Source organism: Oncorhynchus clarkii, chromosome 23 (genome assembly GCF_045791955.1).
Source record: "Oncorhynchus clarkii lewisi isolate Uvic-CL-2024 chromosome 23, UVic_Ocla_1.0, whole genome shotgun sequence".
Lineage (NCBI taxonomy): Eukaryota > Metazoa > Chordata > Actinopteri > Salmoniformes > Salmonidae > Oncorhynchus > Oncorhynchus clarkii.
Window position 1 is genome coordinate 17,826,466 of NC_092169.1, and position 20,777 is coordinate 17,847,242.

A 20,777-nucleotide genomic window follows, 5' to 3' on the forward strand; every position below is an offset into this window, starting at 1 on the left:
GTAAAGGTAGGTATTAAGGTTTGTGTTTAGGGTAGGGACGCCCCAATGATACCGTATTGCAATAACCCAGGCACAACTCGAATATAAAGTGTTTTTTCTCAAAGTTGCTGCGATGTCAGTAAAATCGTAACAACTTAACCATTACGGAACTTATATTCGATCAAATAAGACTCACGTAGCACATAAGACATTGCATTTTTTGTTGAACAAATTCGACCTTCTAATTGACCTCCATACAAAAACTCTGCTTGGTGCGGAAAAAAAGCCACCTTGCTGCAGGAGACATTTTTAAGTTTCCATCTCGCTTTGCCCCTTCCTCTCTGTTTAAACTTTAAAACCATCATATCCTGCTTCGAATTGGCCTCCTCCCGATTGGCGCTTTTGAAAGACACCCAGCGACGTGATTGCTTGGTTTTGAAAGCTAGCAGCCCCGCGGCCAATTCGAAAAGAGTGTACCCAGCAGTAGTACTCTAGCTAGCTGACTAATAGAGCCACACTCATTTTCCATTCAACAGTCGCGTTACACAACGACATGGCACAACCGGTATAAAAGTTTTACATTTTTAGCAACATGTATTTGTTTGATCGATTGTATTGTAGCAGTTGTCATGAAATTGAAAATGTAACTAGCTAGCATTGAGGGAAACATTCGCTAGCTAGCTATCACATGCACAGCTTTTGATAACGAGAGTATTGGAAATTATCACTAACAAGGCGTCACATTAAATATCACAAAGTAATGTTATATTGTTTTGTTATCGAGTAATGATACTAATATAATGTTCATTGTTGACTGGCTACCGAAGTTAGGTAGGTAACGTTAGTTGACTCTATTTTCTTAACACGGATGTCATGCTTTTTTTCTCTAATACTTGTTAGATTGCGGGAGGTTTCTTTAACTAACTCTAGCTACTGTAGTTACCTCCAACAAACACAAACTAAGTTGGCTATTTTGACCTATCGTTCATTTTAAGTTGCATGAATGGCTTTCGTAACCTATACTGTTTTTTTTCTTCAGGGAACAATGGATGATTACGTGAAAATAGAGAAAATCGGAGAGGGTATGTTATTTCCTCAACTTTGATTTGTCCCCCCCCCAAACTTGCTATCTATCTAGACTAATATGTATATAATTTTGAACCTGCTATATCTAGCTTGCTAGATTTGTGTGCATGTCATTAGATTTTCTTCTTTGTATTTTCTTCCAACCTGTTAATCAAATTTAACTTGTCACATACTTCGTAAACTAACAGTGAAATGCTTATTTATTGGCCCCTCCCAACAATGCAGAGATAAAACATAAAAGAACGATAATAACGGGTAACGATAACTTGGCTATATACACGGGGTACCAATACCAAGTCGATGTGCAGGGATACAAGGTAATTGAGGTAGATATGTACACATAGGTAGGGGTTAGTGATTAGGCAATAGGATAGCTAACAGCAGCATATGTGATGAGTCAAGAGTCGGTACAGGGGGGGGTCAATGCAGATAGTCTAGCTATTTCAGTTCACTATTTAGCAGTCTTATTGCTTGGGGGTAGACACTTGTGGTGCAGCGGTCTAAGACACTGCATCTTAGTGCAAGCGGTGTCACTACACTCCCTGGTTTGAATCCAGGCTGTATCGCATCCGGCCGTGATTGGGAGTCCCATAGGGCGGCGCACAATTGGCCCAGCATCGTCCGGGGTAGGCCGTCATTGTAAATAAGAATTTGTTCTTAACTGACTTGCCTAGTTAAATAAAGGTATTTAAAAAAATGTTAAACTTCAGGGTCCTGTTGATTCCAGACTTGGTGTAGTGTTACCATTTGCCGCTATACATTATTCATCAGGGTGGCTACACAACATAGTAAAGCATGTTTGTTGCTGTGATTTCCAGGTACCTATGGGGTTGTGTACAAAGGCAGACACAAGTCGACAGGCCAGGTAGTGGCCATGAAGAAGATCCGACTGGAGAGTGAGGAGGAGGGAGTGCCAAGCACAGCTGTCAGAGAGATCTCTCTGCTCAAAGAGCTAGCGCACCCTAATGTTGTACGGTATGTAGTGTGTTTGTGTCTGTGGGGTTCCTAAAGAGTTTACAGTAGCCAGGCAGCAAGAAAGTTGATGTGATGTCTTAACAGTTCAAAGCTCAGACACAGCATCATTCTAAATAGGCTCTGAGCAAGTCTTGCAATTGCCATATCATATTAGCGGTCTAGTGTCTACATAAACAAATAAACATCTATTTTGTCTCCAAACAGCCTTCTAGATGTGCTGATGCAGGAGTCCAGACTGTACCTCATCTTTGAGTTCCTTTCCATGGACCTGAAGAAATACCTAGACTCTATCCCCTCGGGCCAGTACATGGACCCCATGCTTGTGAAGGTATCGACCCCATGCTTGTGAAGGTATCGACCCCACTGAGGGCGGGGCAGGCATGATGCACATAGCTTTGTTTGTATTTTGTATTTTTTTCACTTTCTGCTCTTAGTATACCAACTTAGTGTTTTTAGTCCAAGTTGTATTGGTCTGTAAACAGTGTTTCTTGCCAGTAGGTGAATTTTAACCCTCTGCTACTATCTCCCCCATCCAGAGCTATCTGTACCAGATCTTGGAGGGCATCCTGTTCTGCCACTGTAGAAGGGTCCTCCACAGAGACCTGAAGCCCCAGAACCTGCTGATTGACAACAAGGGAGTGATCAAACTGGCAGACTTTGGGTTAGCCAGGGCCTTCGGGGTGCCAGTCCGGGTATATACCCACGAGGTAAGCCAGAACACCACATAGTTAATTTCCAAAGAGCATTAGCAGATACACATGTAAAGTAATGCTATCATAAGGTGTATGTGTACACATACATTTTAATGGCATCATTAACTGTGTCTTTGTGTCCAGGTTGTGACACTGTGGTACAGGGCTCCTGAGGTTCTGCTAGGTGCCGCACGGTACTCCACCCCTGTGGATGTCTGGAGTATCGGGACCATCTTTGCGGAGTTGGCCACAAAGAAACCACTTTTCCATGGAGACTCAGAGATTGACCAGCTCTTCAGGATCTTCAGGTATACACTGAGTGTACAAAACATTTAGAACACCTTTCTAATGTTGAGTTACACCAGGTGACATCAATAAGGGATCATAGCTTTCACCTGGATTCACCTGGTCAGTATGTCATGGAAAGAGCAGGTGTTCCTAATGTTTTGTACACTCAGCATATGTGCATGTGAATATACACATCTGTAATATAACAAATCCTACTGCTACCAACATCTAGGTTGGTTAATCAATAAATTTGAATGTTAGCGTTTTTGTTGTAGACAATGTAGCTATTTGATGCTAGATTAGGACATTTGATTGAGCTGTGGTGGGCACTGAGCCATCCAGAATTGACAGGCAGACAAATTGAGTGATTAACAGTCAACACTGAGATAATTGCTCCATGTTGGGCATACTGTATGACATTTTATGATCTCCTTGAATTAAGTATTTATCAAGCATGGTTTCTTTCTTTTCCAGGGCCCTTGGTACTCCCAACAATGACATCTGGCCAGAGGTAGAATCTCTGCCTGACTACAAGAACACATTCCCCAAGTGGAAATCAGGGAATCTGTCCTCCATGGTGAAAAACCTAGATAAGAATGGCATTGATCTGCTCGCTGTAAGACAATTTCCCTGTTCTCCTAATATTTATTCAGATTGATTATGAAACATTGTTACTGTAGAAGCCCGGTGCACACCTGTCTTTTTCAAGGGGCTGGTTGTGTTTTGGATCGTATTAGTGATATTGAAGTGACCTATTGTTCTGTCAGCACAGCAGTAGTCTTTAGGATACAAATGAAAGTGACCATGTCCCACCTTCTGTAGAATGTGTCCCTTCATAATTTCCTATCGTCCTCATTTGTAGAAAACGCTGATCTATGACCCACCCAAGAGGATCTCTGCTAGACAGGCTATGAGCCATCCATACTTTGACGACCTGGACAAAACCACTCTACCTGCCAGTACGGTCACGATGTAAATGTCACATGGCTCTACTCAAAGGACCTGAAAAAGAGTACAATTATGGATGTCTATTGAATTTGTTAATTTGATTTTTTTGTATCTTTGTTCTTTCTTTGTTTGTCCTTTTTCTATCTAATATGAATAACTATTCTGTAAATAACTTTTATGTAAAAAACAAAAAGTTTGGATCTAAAGTGACAGTATATTTTCAATAAATTGCACTTTTGCAGAACTGATTCTTCTAAATTGTTTTGTTTTTTATCAGGCAATAATAACTGTTAATCTGTCACTGTGTTTCTGCATTCCTGCCTTCAGTTTGATGCTTTCAAGTGTATATTTCAGTTTTTAGCAAGTCATACCTTATTAGGGTTTAACACAAGGATCAACTATATTCAGCTGCGGGACAGTTTTTTTCTGGTTGGCGATAGCGGGGAGCTGGAACATAATTACAAATAATTGGTAGACTGCAAGGCTGATTTCAGTGACAATTTCGCTGTTTAAACCGGTATTGTTTAGCTAATACAATTAAAACATTACTTCAAACTACTTTTGGGTACCTTGTTAACATTACAACATGAAATCCATGTCTTAAACGCTGCCAGGTTTCAGAAATGGCAAAGAACCTGTATCTGCTTGACGCATTAAAGTTACTTACCTTACAGATCACGAAGTTAGCTAATTTCCACTCCATTCCTTGGCAAATATGTTTGATTCATACACTGGCTTGTCTGCCTGTCATGTTTTTATTTGAACCTTATCTACACTGAAATAATATAATTTTAGTAGTCTGCTATGATTTTTTCTATCTCATAGCTCATTAGTACACCTTGTGGTTGAATATATGTATCGTAAGTTCTAGGATACAATGAATAATGTGGAACAAATAAATACCATCAAAGGATAACTTACAATAATGAACACCTTGTGAAACAGCTGTGAAAACCAACCTGGCAATAATTAAGATTTTAACACAAACTTGATATTTTTTGGTACAGTTGTGTCATTTTCAGATTTTTTTTTTTTTTGTAGACTCACATGGCAATAATGGACTAAAATACTGAATTCTGGTGTGTGGAATATTGAGGTGCTTGCTGTGTGGGTGGGAGGTTCTGCCTGTCACTTGTTCTCAACAGGCAACCAGTCTCGGAAGGGGAACTTGAAGTAGGATCCTGCAAAGTCCAGGCACTGCTGCTTTCTTTGATCTGAGTGTTTGCAATGCTAGTGTTTTTAGTTAATGTGTGTATCTCACATTATGTGCCCAGTATGATAGAGCAAGAAAGCTTTCTTAGCAGATAATGACAACATGACAATAACAGTAGCTGCAGGTGATGTAATGAAAAGTTGGAGTGTTGGTAATGGAGGACATCAGGTGGATCCACGTCTGGGTGTTGGGCAGAACCCCTAGGTCCTGGAGAACAGGAGCAGAGTTAAAGGGAACAGGGTAGGAGACGGAGACGTAAACAAGCAAACACACAGGTTATACTTTACTGTGAGACAATTTGATGGATTAGTGCAGAGTTATAAATGGGAGATGGGAGAAGTGGGAGAAGGTATAGCCTAACGCAAGCTGGTCCGACTCAGAGCACAGACAATCAGACCGATCGGAACTCAGTGGTTCTGGTGGATGGGATTATTCCTGGGGGGCTTGGACAGTTGATGATCCTAAAGTCATGTGGAGAGGTAAATTGAAGAGATACATTTTCATGCTTTCTCAAATATCAACCAAAGCTTAACATACTTTGTCTATTGGGCTTCGCGTCAGTGCTTTCAGTGGTCGACCATCCGACTGCTCCAACTGGAAAAGATTGTTGGCCTCTGTCACATCTTCTCCTGCTCCTCCCCTCCGGCATACGACGTCGCCAGAATACTAACCACCGGTCCTGGGATTCATCATTACACACACCTGGTATTCAATATGACGCACTCCTGTTAATCATTATGATTCACACCTGGACTCCATTACCTTCATGATTTCCTCCCCTTTAAATGTCACTCCCCTATGTTTTTTCACCAGGTGGTATTGTTTTTGTTTACTGGCGTGTAGCCTTATGGAATTGACTTGTTACTGATTTTGTTGTTTTATTAACTGCTGCACCTGCTTCCTGACTCACAGCTCCGTTATTACAGAATACCAACTCAAACTATGGAAGCAGCAGAAAAGTCGGAAATCTCTGACGGTCAACGAACAAGGGTACCTTCTACGTCAACACCATGACCAGCTGGCTGAACTGGGGACGGCCATGGAAGAGGTTCTCTGTAGTTTGCAGTGTCAAGCAGCCCAGTATCGGAGGATACTCTAGAGCCAGTCTACACAACGAGCCAGCGCAACGGCCGATTCAGCGATGCCCATCCCTCCCGGATGAATACTACATTACACCATCCAAATGCGGTGGCTTCCTCCTTCAGTGCTCCCTCTATTTTTCACACCAGAAGGGAGACCCCACCACGAGAGGTCTAAGATTGCCTCGGTTATTTCTCTAATGATCAGGACGGGCATTGGAATGGGCTACGGCCATCTGGGAGAAAGGACAGGAGGAGCTAGAGTCTTATGAGCGGTTCATGGCTCTTTTTTTTATTTATTTTGATCATTCCGCGGAGAGGGAGGTGAGCATCTGCTACAGCATGGGAATCAGACTGCTGCTGAGTATGCGCTCACCTTCCGGACAGTAGCAGCTCCCAGTGGCTGGAATGAGCAGACGCTTTGCATGCTATTCAGAAGAGATCTGCGAGAGGAGGTCCAGATGGAACTGGCCTATCAGAACGACAACCTCATCCTGGACGCACTCCTTGCGATGGCCTTCTGCCTGGATAACCTTCTCTGGGCGCGTTGGCATTCTCATCGCTTCTCTTCCTACTTTGGCGAGTACTCGGGATCAGAGGCTGAACCCATGGAGGTAGGGGGTCACATGCTTTTCCACAGCAGAACGATGCAGACGGATACAGCTGGGGCTCTGTCTGTATTGTGGGCAAGAAGGGCACAAGCTCCAGCAGTGTCCGGTACATCAGGATCCACTAGAGCAGAGGGATGATCACGTGATGTTCCATCCCTTGGACCAGGAGTGAGTATTCCAGATTCAGCTCTTGTTAGACCTTTTTGGTGTCATCACTCTGGCTGACTGTCCCTCATGTACTGTACAGCTTTAGTGGATTCCGGCTCCGCAGGGAACTTTATGGCTCAGACCCTTGCCTCCCCCCTCAACATTACCATCTAGCCGCTCTCCTCTCCTTTTAGGGTTCAACGACTCCTCTGTCGGCCATTGGAATCTGGAATAATTAAAAGCATCACTCAACCACTCACCCTCACCATGGAGTCCAATCATCAGTAGAGCATCTTCATCACAAGTGCACCAGGTCACAATCAGTCTCGGCCTCCCTTGGCCCAACACCATAACCCTATCATATCATGGTTGTGGATGAAAATCAGACTTGTCATCTGAATGCCGGAAGACCTGCTTCCATGTTCCACGTCGTTTAGGAGTCCTATGGTTGCCCTTCTGGCCAACATCCAAGGAATACCAGGACCTTAAGGAGGTATTCTCTAAGACCCACGCTAGTTGTTTCCCTCATCGCCTCTGGGACTGTGCCATCAACCTGTTTTCCGTTGCTACACCTCTGCACAGGCGCATCTATACTCTGTCTGTGACTGAGACCCAGGCCATGGAGGATTACATTCAAGAGGCGCTCCAACAGGGTTTCATCTGGACTTCCACGTCCCCTGCATCGGCCGGTTCCTTCTTCGTGGCCAAAAAGGCGGGAGGATTACGGTACCCTCTCCCGTTGGTGCCGTCAACTATAGAGCAGCTCCGCAGTGCTCAGTTCTTCACCAAACTGGATCTGCGGAGTGCCTACAATCTGATCCGCATCCGGGAGGGGGATGAGTGGAAGACAGCATTCAGCACAGTGTCTGGTCACTACCAGTATTTGGTTATGCCCTTTGGCTTAGCCAATGCTCTAAGTTTTCCAGGCATTCGGCAAAGAGGTGTTCAGGGACATGCTTGAACGCCAGGTGATTGTATGCATCGATGACATCTTGATCTTCTCGACCAACCTGAAAGGCCACACCACCCACATTCGCACTGTCCTGGAATGCCGCTTGGTTAATCACCTGTTCATCGAGGCAGAGAAGTGCCAATTCCACCAGAAGGCTGTGTCCTTCCTGGGTTACCAAATCAGCCCACAGGGAGTGCGGATGGAGGACAAGGTAGATGTGGTAAAGTCATGGCCAGTCCCAAACCCCATCAAGGGGTTACAATGGTTTCTGGTGTTTGCCAACTTCTACCGCCGCTTCATTAGGAGCTTCAGCGCACTGTCGCTGCCCCTAACACCTCCCTCAAGGGTGGACCTCGTAGGGGGGTGTGGTCTCCAGCAACTGACGAGGCATTTTTTTTCCAAGCAGTGTTTCACCTCCGCCTCCTTGCTATAACACCCAGATCCCACGCTACCTTTTGTGGTTGAGGTAGATGCATCTGAGGTGGGCGTGGGGGCAGTTTTAAAACAAAGACAGGGTAACCCATTGTAATTGTATCCTTGTGCTTTTTCTCCATGAAATTGCGACATTGGCGATCGGGAGCTCCTGGTGATGAAATTGGCGTTGGAGGAATGGAGACACTGGCTGGAGGGCGCCAAGGAACCATTCGTTATCCTCATCGACCATCGGAATCTAGAGTACATAAGGACAGCGAGGAGACTGAATCTGTGACAAGCCAGGTGGGCATTTTTCTTCACCAGGTTCGACTTCATGCTGACCTATCGCCCAGATTCTGAGAACATCAAGGTTGATGCTCTGTCCCATATCTACGATTCGGGAGAGGTTCCTGTCCAGAGGGAACCCATAATCCCATCTGAGTCGTGGGTCCAGTGGTTTGGGATGATTGGCTGCTGACCTGGGAACACAGCTGTCGTCGCTGGACATCCAGGTATTTCTCGCACCATCTACTCCATCGGTGAGAAGTACTGGTGGCCCACCTTGGTGCAGAATGTCACTCGGTATGTCAACTCCTGTTCCAGATGTGCTCAAACCAAGCCCCCCTCTCTGAGGGGTAAATAGATTATCCAAGTCATGTCGCTTTTAATCCCTCTTCATGGTCTCCCCACTGCTCTCCAGGTCGCGGAGGCACTCTTCCAGCATTATTGACTTCTGGAGGACATCATCTCTGACTGTTCACCCAGTTCACATCACAAGGTTGGAGGGCCTTGGAGAAGCTCGGGGTCACGGTCAGCCTCACTTCTGGATATCAGCCTAACAGGCAAGTGGAGAGGGTGAACCAGGGGCTGGTGAGGTTCCTGAAGAGTTACTGTCAGGATCGGCAGGGTGAGTGAGCACGATTCCTTCCCTGGGCAGAGTACGCCCAGAACTCCCTACATCACTACTCCACTGGGTTGACCCCCTTCCAGTGTTTTGGGTTTCCAGCCGGCACTGTCATATCTGCTTCTCCCCTCTGGCGTACAATGTCACCAGAATACTAATCACCGGTCCTGGGATTCATTATTACGCACAACTGTTAATCATGATTCACACCTGGACTTCATTATCTTGCACTTTAGGTCACTCCCTTATGTTTTTTTCACCAGTTGGTATTCTTGTTTACTGGCATGTGGCCTTATGGAATTGTAATTACTGGTTTTGTTTTATTAAACGTTTCACCTGACTCACAGCGCCATTATTACAACATCCACTGAGGGATGACAAAGAAATATCATTGTTAGGGAAACTAAAACTAGCTTCAGGTTATATTGTATGCAAATAGTTATTTGAGATTTGTTATTCACCTTAACAGATGGTGAACCCCGATAGGAGCGACAGCAGCGAGGTGTCCCAGGTCTCGCCTTCCAAACTAAGTAATTATCCCGGATGTCGTGGCACTTGGTCCCCTTCTTGATTCTGCTCCGATAGCTCTCCTACGCCTTGTCAACGTTCAGTCTCCCCTTGATAAGAGGAATAAACGCTATTATATTACAAATTCATTTCTTACATCTCTTGGTGGGCCAGGAAAGAAATTAACAGCGGACAATCATTTTTACCTGTTCAAAAACCTCCATCGTTCTCAGTACCTTCCTGAAGGTGGTCCTTGAAGGCGTTCTGATCTGGTTAGACAACTTCCACATCGGGTGGGGTTTCAGTCTGAGTACGTTATACAAAAATATGAAACAGTAAGTCATGTAATTCACATTATAGCAGTGCTATATCATAAGTTCCTTCTTTCCTTTCAGGACCACATTGTTAATGTCAGTATTCCCTGGACATGATTCTCAGTTATCTGAACAGTGAATGTGGACGTCTTCTTCCATTAAACTCCCCTTAACCTGACCTCCCACCTCTACCTTGTTCTGAACTGACATTTTGTAGTGGTAACTATCAGCCTTGAGCCAGCACCTAAGATTTCTTATTACATTCATGGTCCGTCGATTCTCTACCACCCTACCACCTTACAATTGCATCTTGTAAGTGCATTCTCACTACGTTATGAGTGGATGGTTTCTTATCCACTTATTGTACATCCTTTCAGGTTGTGAATAATTCAGTAGATTGGGGTAGGTATTTTCTGAGAACAAAGGAGGCCGTAATGAACTCTTAATGATCCTCAACCCAGAATTATTTAGCCACACGGCTATAATGGATTTCAGGAAGTTTGAGTTATTGGTTGTTTGCCTGACAATAGCTTACTCCATCAGCCAAGCAATGAGGAACTGAAGAAGTGGGCCTTAATCTGTTTAAAGCTGACGGATGAAACCGAATCACTGTATACAATATAAAACGGAATGTGAACTTTGAGTAAGTCCTTAACCTCTCAAAGATCCGCCCCTTTTAAATGTTCGCTTAAAATTACATACCCAACTCTAACTGCCTGTAGCTTAAGACCTGAAGCAAGGATATGCATATTCTTGATACCATTTGAAAGAACACTGAAGTTTGTGGGAATGTGAAATTAATGTAGGAGAATATAACAGATCTGGTAAAAGATGATACAAAGAAGTGTTTTTTGGTACCATCTTTGAAATGTAAGCGAAAGGCATGATGTATTATTCCATCCCAGGCGCAATTTAGATGTTGGCCACTAGATGGCAGCAGTGTATGTGCAAAGTTTTAGGCTGATCCAATGAACCATTGCATTTCTGTTCAACATTTTGGATCAAGATTGCCCAAATGTGCCTAATTGTTTTATTAGTAACTTTGAAGTTCACAACTGTGCACTCTCAAACAATAGCAAGGTATTATTTCACTGTCATCGCTACTGTAAATTGGACAGTGCAGTTAGATTAACAAGAATTTAAGCTTTTTGCCAATATCAGATATCTGTCCTGGGAAATGTTGTTATAACCTCATGCTAATCGCGTTAGCTCAACCATCCCGCGGTGGACCCAACAATCCTGTAGAGATTAAAGGGATAATTTGGAATTTTGGTAATGAAGCCCTTTATCTACCCAGAGTCAGATGAACTCGTGGATACCATTTTTATGTATCTGCATTTAGCTTGAAGGAAGTTGCTACCAAACATTAGCGCAATTGCTAACTAGCTCTAGCTCAAGGGAAGTTGCCAAAATTCCAAACCATCCCTTTAAGATGCAATCTAGCTTTTACATTATTTCAGTCATTAGTTAAAGTGTTGCTCACGAGCCAAAAGTGATCCCTGTTTTTTGTTAACAACTTCATCCAATAGTATATTATCATGTCATCCATTTCATGTGGTATGTTACGATTTTTGCAATTTGTAGGATACGCATTTTTCAATTTACATATGTTATGAATCCAATTTGTAAAATGTTATGAATATGGATCCCGGAGTGCATCTTTAAGTGTTGCATCTTCCTATTATCTTTGAGATCCTAGTAGTTTGTGCAGGAAGTGGTGATAAGCACACAAATCAGCTCAGCTGTTTGTTTTGCAACTTGGCTACGATAGCGCTGGTTTGTCTCGTTAGCCAAATTCTAAACATATCCCTTATTGGGTGTGTCTTTTCTGGCCACAGTCATGCTACAAAGAGAGAACTTGATAAAGTAGGTGGGGCTGTGGGGGAGGCTTTCTGCAGTTCAATGTCTACAACAGAAATCTTAAGGTGTACCTTCATAGATGTGACATCCATAATGCTGTCTATGGTTATGGCTGTCCCACTCATATACCCTCAAACCCACCATGAAAGTCTTGGCATCTGCATGTAAAAATCATAAAATCTGTAATTCACCCTAAAGAATATGAGCCTCGACATTCGAACAGATCTCCATAGCCGGTGTCGAGGAGAGTTAAGTTCACTGCCGATATTAATAATAAAATGAAATGTAGACCCATCAGCCAGATTGAGGAAACTGTAAGATGCTCCAGGTCTACCCCGCTAGGATTATATACACCAGCTGAGGGCTGTTCTCTCTGGGAGGAATACAGAACACACAGCTCAACAAGTCAATGGGCCGATTTTACGGCAGCGGGAATGGAAAATATTTTTGGTATCTCATTGTTCTGGTAATTCTCACATAGCAACAATTGGGAGACAGGATGTTTAAATGGGTTTTACATTAGAATCACAAACAATGTTATGAAAGTGGCCATTTAAGGCCCTTTTTAGACCTATATAGTGCATTCGGAAAGTTTTCAGACTGGTTTACTTTTTCCAAATTTTGTTACATTACAGCCTTATTCCAAAATGTATCAAATTCCCTCATCAATCTACACACAATACCCCATAATGACAAATCAAAAACAGGTTTTTAGAGATGGTTGCAAATGTATTAAAAAGTAAAAATGAAATAACATTTACAAGTATTCAGAATCTTTACTTATTACTTTGTTGAAGCACCTTTGGCAGAGATTACAGCCTCGAGCCTTCTTGGCTAAGATGCTACAAGCTTGGCACACCTGTATTTGGGGAGTATCTCCCATTCTTTTCTGCAGATCCTCTCAAGCTGTCAGGTTGCATGGAGAGCGTCGCTGCAAGCTATTTTCAGATCTCTCCTGGAACGACTCTCGTTGGGAGAAGGAGACCAAGGCGCAGCGGGGTAGGAGTACATCTTATTTTTATTGATGACACCAAGCAAAATAACAAAGACAAAAAAATGAAAGCACACAGTTCTGTCAGACAGAAACAAGATCCCAAAAGTAAAATGACAACTTATATATGATCCCCAATCAGAGACAACGCTAGACACCTGCTTCTGATTGGGAAACACACACGGCCAAAAACAAAGAAACCAAAAACATAGACTTTCCCACCTGAGTCACACCCTGACCTAACCAAACATAGAGAATAATAAGGATCTCTAAGGTCAGGGCGTGACATCTCCAGAGATGTTCGATTAGGTTCAAGTCCGGGCTCTGGCTGGGACACTCAAGGACATTCAGAGACTTGTCCCGAGGCCCCTCCTGCGTTGTCTTGGCTGTGTGCTTAGGGTCATTGTCCTGTTGGAAGGTGAACCGTCACCCCAGTCTGAGGTCCTGAGAACTCTGGAGTAGGTTTTCATCAAGGATCTCTCTGTATATTGCTCCATTCATATTTTCCTAAATCCTGACTATTCTCCCAGTCCCTGCAGCCAAACAACATCCCCAAAGCATGATGCTGACACCACCTTGCTTCACCGTAGGGATGGTGCCAGGTTTCGTCCAGACGTGACGCTTGGCCTTCAGGCCAAAGATTGTCTGGTCTGATGAAACCAAGATTGAAATATTTTTTTCTCATGGTCTGAGAGTCCTGTGGGTGCCTTTTGGCAAACTCCAAGCAGGCTGTCATGTGCCTTTTACTGAGGAGTGGCTTCCGTCTGGTCATTCTACCATAAAGGCCTGTTTGGTGCTGCAGAATTGGTTCTCCTTCTGAAAGGTTCTCCCCTTTCCACAGAGGAACACTGGAGCTCTGTCAGTGACCATCAGGTTTTTGGTCACCTCCCTGACCAATGCCCTTCTCCCCCAATTGCTGAGTTTGGCCAGGTAGTCAGCTCTAGGAAGAGTTGGTGGTTCCAAACTTCTTCCATTTAAGATTGATGGGAGGACACTGTGACACAGTCCTGTCTTGACGCTCTACAAACAATTATTTTGACCTCATGGCTTAGTTTTGCTCTGACATGCACTGTAAACTGTGGGACCTTATATAGACAGTTGTGTGTCTTTCCACATCATGTCCTTTCAATTGAATTTACCACAATTAAAGAAACATCAAGTTGTAAATTATAAACATCTCAAGGGTGATCAATGGAAACAGGATGCACCTGAGCTCAATTTTGAGTCTCATAGCAAAGCATCTGAATACTTATGTAAATAAGGGATTTCTGTTTTTGATTTTTAATAAATTAGCAAAAATGTTTTGCTATGTCACTATGGGGTATTTATTTAGATTGATGAGGTAATTTTTTTTTGCTATGTCACTATGGGGTATTTATTTAGATTGATGAGGTAAAAAATGTTTTGCTATGTCACTATGGGGTATTTATTTAGATTGATGAGGTAAAAAATGTATCTAATCCATTTTAGAATGAGGCTGTAACGTAACGTGGAAAACAAGAAGGGTCTGAATACTTTCCAAATTCACTGTACATGCCTCCTGTATGATCTGTGAACTGTACATAATACAGACAACATATTCATTTCATTATACTTCTTGTAGTATGCTCTAAAAAAAATTGTGTGCACGAACAGTCAAACTTGATATCAGATAGCGTTTCACTGGTGAACTCCAAGATGTCAGCTGCAGTGCCAACAAAGATTAGCAGGAGCTGGAAAAGTTTGTCCCACATGACCCCGCTCCCCAGTGGGAGGAGCCATTTCTCTATGATTAGAGGGATAAGCAGGACCTGATGGAGTGCCAGGATCCAGTCGATGAGGCAAACCGTGGACGAGTTTGTAAAGAGCCTTGAATGTCAAGAGAGTGAACAGAGGGCCAAACCACAGATAATAAGCACTCAAAAATGTGCTAGAGTAAAATGTTCAGGGTAGGGATAGGACAAGGACAGAGTCCCCTAATGACCCCTGAGAGCTCTGTCACTGTGATTGAAATAACCTTATACACTGAGTATACAAAACATTAAGAACACCTGCTCTTTCCATGTGTTCGAATACCCATACTAACATACTGTATACTACATACTTAATGAGTATATACTACAAACTATACGCTATTAGATTATTTTAGTATACTTTAAACTAATGGTATCCTTTCAGTTGAGCGTACTAGCGCTTCGCCTGTCTACCGGAAGTTGATGCTGTTGTTATGCAACCTCTTGCTAGCTTGTAAGCATAACAAATTACTAGCTAGACATTTTACGACTTTGGGTGTGTTCTAAAAATCAATCTGGAGAGCCAGAGTGCAATCTGGTCGTTCGGAAATTCAGAGTGTTGTCAGTTTGTAAATTCTGAGCATTTCGCTCTTGGAGCGTTCAGAGCGCACACTGGACACTCGGGCCAAGAAGTAGGGTTGACCCGAGCGTTCTGGCCTCACAACAATGGTCACGCACCCAAGCTAACTGGCTAATGTTGGCTAGCTTGCTAGCTGCTTCCAGACACAAATGAGAGACCACCTCACTCTGACCATTTTAATCGCCCTAGCAGAGCTGGTTAGGCAGTTTTCATGTTATCAGAGCATTGGTGACTGTAACTGTGCTGCTGGCAACAATTTAATTACACTGTTTTGCCAACATTTACTGACACCGGCCATATTCAATGGGTGTTGAGCGTTCGTAAATTCATCAGTTATTCTGCGTGCGAGACTTCTCTGAAATCGGAGTAGATAGACAGGGCGAATTTTCGAAAACACCCGAATGTCCATTGAGAATGCACAACGTCTATACCACTTAGCTAAACTAAGAATGACAGGAATAATCCAGTCAATAAACGTTGGGTAGTTAGTTAGATAGCATATAGTTAGTATACTGGCAAGTTTGATGTATTAGTAGCCAATGAATGTTAGGTAGCTAGCTAACATACCAGTGCATACTACAGTAATGATATGCTATGTGGTTTGTAAGGTTAGCGTAGCTAACAAATTGTCAGCCAATGTAAGGTAACTTATTTGAAAAGTCATTACCTTATTACATTGCTCAACATTTTCTTAGCATTTGTCATAATTAGAAAGCAATGAATTTGTATCCACTCTTGTTGGACTTCGGCTGCATATTTTCTGCCATTTTCTTCAAATCTGAAAACGATGTGAAGCCATCCCCATTTTCTGAAGAATTGCATTATGGACCCTAGTGTCCACTGCTTGTATACTTCGTATTTTGGCGAATGTAGTACGACATCCAGGAACTGCTGGCATATTAACTATATCCATACTATGACCAATAAGAATACTATATACTCAATTTACGTCACAAATAGTATGGTTAGTGCGGTTAGTATGAGTATTCGAACACAGCTATAGTTTTCACCTGGTCAGTCTATGATCCCTTATTGATGTCACTTGTTAAATTCACTTGAATCAGTGTAGCTGAAGAGGAGGAGACAGGTTAAAGAAGGAATTTTAAGCCTTGAGACAATTGAAACATGGATTATGTATATGTGTCATTCAGAGGGTGAATGGGCAAGACAAATATTTAAGTGCCTTTGAATGGGGTATGGTAGTAGGTGCCAGGCACACCGGTTTGTGTCAAGAACTGCAGATCTGCTGGGTTTTTCACGCTCAACAGTTTCCCGTGTGTATCAAGAATGTTCCAACACCCAAAGGACATATAGCCAGCTTGACACAACTGTGAGAAGCATTGGAGTCAACATGGGCCAGCATCCCTGTGGAACACTTTCGACGCCTTGTAGAGTCCATGCCCCGACGAATTGAGACTGTTTTGGGGGCAAAAGGGGATGTTCTTAATGTTTGGTATACTAAGTGTATGTTAATAATGGAACGTACTTAGATGTGACCCTGTTGTTGACTGTGAATTTGTGAATACATCAACATCTGTGTAGATAGGCCATGTGAATTTATCTTGTCTCCTGAATGTTAATTTATGGATTAAGGGTCAAGGGTCCAAGCTACAGTAGATTTAAGAAAAGTGAAAGGTAGAATAGTCTAGAAACTAAAACTAGTTCCAGTTTAGATAAGTTTGAACAGTTAAATTCCCCACACTTTTGTTCAGAGAAATCATGCGTCTCACATTTTCCCATGAGTTAATTTTCTTACACTGAAATTAGATAAGTGAAGTTGTAAGTAAATGTTTCATAACTTTCATGCATACATTGAACATGGAGCTGTACGACTTCTCTCCATTTTTGTTTTCTGTACCTGAGGGCCACTAGATTTGTTTTCCTGATGATGTAGTTCCAAAATCCAGATGGAAGGAATTATAATGATCAGGAAATGCAAGATGGCTGGCGAGAACCTCGGGTTGATGTAGAAAATGTACTTTCTTTATTATTGTGACAACTCTTTATTCCATTCACATGCATTTGAAAGATGCATGCAGCTATCCAAAGTTATCCACAAATTATGGTCCATTCACTGTGTATATATATATATTTGTAAATCGTAAGCCCACAGAATAGCAATCAAACACAAAGGATAGAGCAGTGGTAAAAAATATAAAATAAATATGTAATTACAAAAATAAGAGGATTTTAAGCCCAAATAACGGCCAGAAAACACTGATTTAAATGGAACCAACACATATCAGGATGAATCCAATTCTAACCACTTTTTTATCTTTATGATTTTTTTGACAAAACAATCACATATTATTTTGGAAGCACTTGTCATTCTTCATTCTATGGGTACCGCCCTATCCCACCCTAGCTTTTTAATAAATAATACAAAAATAAAGAAAACAGTGGATTTTTGTCCATCCTCCTCTGATTCCGAAAATACAGTATTATTTGCATAGTCACGGCATGCTTTGTGTAAGAGCTATTGGCGATTTAAAGCCTGAGTAGACTTTTTCCACCAGATTTTTGGGGGCTAAAGAGTTGTGAATTTTTGTCTATCCTCCCCTGATTCAGAATATATAATTGTCATAGTAGCAATATAGCAAGATTTGTGTAAGAGCTATTGGAGATTAAAGCCGGAATAAATGTTTTTCTTCAAAATGTTAACAAACAAAATGAAGAAAAAAGTTGTGGATTTTGGTTCATCCTACCCTGATTCAGAATATATAATTTGCATAGTCAATGCATGCCTTGTGTAAGAGCTATTGAAGATTTAAAGACCTAATACTTGTTTTTCTCAAAAAAAAATGTTTTAAAAGCTTTGGATTTTAGTCCATCCTCCCGATTCACAATATATAATTTTCATAGTCATGGCGTGCTTTGTGTAAGAGCTATTTAAACAATTCTTACGGCTTTAAATCTTATCTTCAACATGTCAACAAAAAATGAGCAGTGGATTTTTGTCCATCCTCTCCTGATTCAGAATGTCTCATTTTCATAATCATGGCACACTTTGTGTAAGAGCTATTAAAGATTTAAAGCCTTAATATTTTGTTTATTTGTTAACTGTTACAGGTTTTGGTTTTTCCATTTATGTTTTGAGGTTGGACTTTTAGCACTTTAGCACATACAGTTGGGCGCACCGATTTGGAGTTACCTTGTTAGTCAGCATGCGTTACACCTGTGCTGGTTGCCATCTCGTTATTGGGAAGGTGTTTCACCTGTACTGGCCCGGGTGTTATTTAAGAGTGGCTGGTCCAGTACTCCAGTTGTCTTGGGAGATGTGGAACGTCAACACCTGTAGTTGGCGTGCCCTACTTGAGTTCTAGAAAAAATATTCCTTTGTCTGATCTTCCCTGTTGTTGTTTTGCACAAATTTTTGGTTCGCTTTCTGTCTTTAGGTTTGGTGTGGGTTTTAATTTAGTTTGCCTCTTCTAGGACAAAATTGAATGTCTTTTAGGTTCCAGTTGTTATTGCTAGTCAACTTTCAGTGGACACCCCCATGAGTATCTGTCAGGACCCCTCCTAAACTCCCATCTGTTTAATTTTGGTTGTTGTATCAGTGATTATTTTTTAGTTCTCCCTTCTGTTTGATCAACATCATTGGTTTTCTTGTTGGGGAATGTAACAAAATGGGGGGGATTATGTGGGACATTGTTTCCCATGAGTATGGTAGTCACGCTAGTCACCTACTTTGAAGCTCTGCTGTGCCCAGATATCTGAGTGTTCAAATTACACTTTTGTAGTAGAGTTTCTGTCATTGACATCCACCTTGAGGGGTTATATGATTGGTGGAGTCATTTTGAAAGTTACATAAACACGCAGGCTAATAAAATACAAATAAAGTAATGGACTTTAAGTTGGAAGCATTTGTGGAAAACCATACATGGGAGATGCTAGATGAATGCACATAGGTGACTCTGCTCATCGCAAAGGATTATGACATCAAAGTGGCATCTGGCGATCCAAAAGCAGTAGCCTGAGTTGATCGGTACTATTTTGGTGGAAGGGGAAATCCTCTCGTTGAGTGAGGCTGATGAAAAGGGCACTGCAGGTAGTAGAGAACATTCCGTAGACGTGCAAATAAGGGAGTTAAAACTGAAGGCAAAGTTGGTGCAACAAAAATTAGAGCTTGAACAACAGAAATTAGAGTTGGAGCATAGGGAAGACAAGATGAATGTGCAGCCCAACAAGAATGAGAACGTGCAGCCAGACTAAAACAAGAAGAACGCGTGCATGCCATTCGATTAATAGAGATTGATCTGCAAGCGCTCCGAATCCAGTCAGGCTATCCTGATCGGAACAGCCGGCTTGTACACCCTTTTAACAACAACGAGGAGGATGTATATTTCACTCTGTTTGAGTGGATTGCCACATCCCTAAAATGGCAGTGAGATATTTGGTCACTGCTCCTCATGTGTTCTTATGGGAAAAGCTCAAAGTGTACACCCCTTTATTGCTTGACCAGAGTTCAGACTAGGAAACTGTTAAAGCTGCTATCTTTCAGGTTTACAAGTTGGTCGAAGAGACAAACAGACAACAGTTCCGTAAATGATGAAAGACAGAATCACAAAACCTCACCTGTTTCGTTTTGGTTGTTGTCAGTGACTCTGTTAGTTCCGCCTTCTGTTTGAGCGACATTAATTGGTTTTCTTGCTAAGGAACATTACATTATTTAAAACATTTTGAATGCATGGGTTTTTGTCCATCCTCCCCTGATTCAGAATATATAATTTCCATAGTCATGGCATGCTTTGTGTAAGAGCTATTGAAGATTGAAAGCCAGAAGACAACAGTATTAATCAAAATGTTAAACAAAAAGACGTGGAGATCACCGAATATCCAATGTAAAACCAATTTTACAGTTAAAATAAAAGTAATTTTACACTATCTTATGTTGTCTGTTATGTCTTTAGGATTAAAATATTTGGATTGCCTGCACATGACAAATTATAGACAGTATGTTAAAATAACGTAGGCTATACTAGAATAAATGAACAGAATCTTACCATTTATAATCCTTTTCCGTTTTTATTTTCAAAGTTAGGATCATTTCGAGAACGAGGGGTAGAAAGAGGATTGTAAGAAACCAGTATTGTCATCTTTAAGCAATCTCCAAACTCTGACTGAGATCAGAATAAACAGTAACCTAGTAACAATCGCACATGAACATTTGACAAATGCCATGACGCTTAATGGTAAAAATTCGACATCTTAAGTGTCCCGTTATCCCTGAAGATTCAAACTCCAGTCGACCGTCGACAATGACTAACTTACTCTACCACACACGGTCGTAACTAGTTACCACAGCCACAAAGTTCTAAACCACGCCCAATTTTCTTACAATTGTATTTTAAACCTAACCGTAGCCACACTGCTAACCTTATGCCTAACACTAACTTTAAATTAAGACTAAAAAGCTTATTTTCGTTTTAATTAATAGTGGTGTTGTGGCTGTGGTAACTAGTGTA

At 41.9% G+C, this 20,777-nt stretch overlaps 1 protein-coding gene and 1 pseudogene across 2 annotated transcripts; one reads left to right on the forward strand and one right to left on the reverse strand.

The window, feature by feature from the left end:
* Positions 1-444: 444 nt before the first annotated feature.
* LOC139381340 (cyclin-dependent kinase 1-like) lies at positions 445-4,212 on the forward strand. 2 transcript variants are annotated; one of them, XM_071124794.1, is made up of 8 exons: positions 445-544; positions 1,019-1,061; positions 1,884-2,040; positions 2,245-2,368; positions 2,577-2,747; positions 2,877-3,040; positions 3,495-3,636; positions 3,883-4,212. In XM_071124794.1, exons 1-8 carry the CDS (start codon positions 533-535, stop codon positions 3,994-3,996), a joined length of 927 nt encoding a protein of 308 aa, XP_070980895.1. In that variant the 5' UTR covers positions 445-532; the 3' UTR covers positions 3,997-4,212. The 2 variants fall into 2 exon arrangements, with proteins under 2 accessions (XP_070980895.1, XP_070980896.1); XM_071124795.1 differs by lacking the exon at positions 445-544 and adding an exon at positions 703-810.
* Positions 4,213-12,263: 8,051 nt separating this feature from the next.
* Positions 12,264-20,493, reverse strand: LOC139381252 (transmembrane protein 26-like; annotated as a pseudogene).
* Between the last annotated feature and the right edge of the window lie 284 nt (positions 20,494-20,777).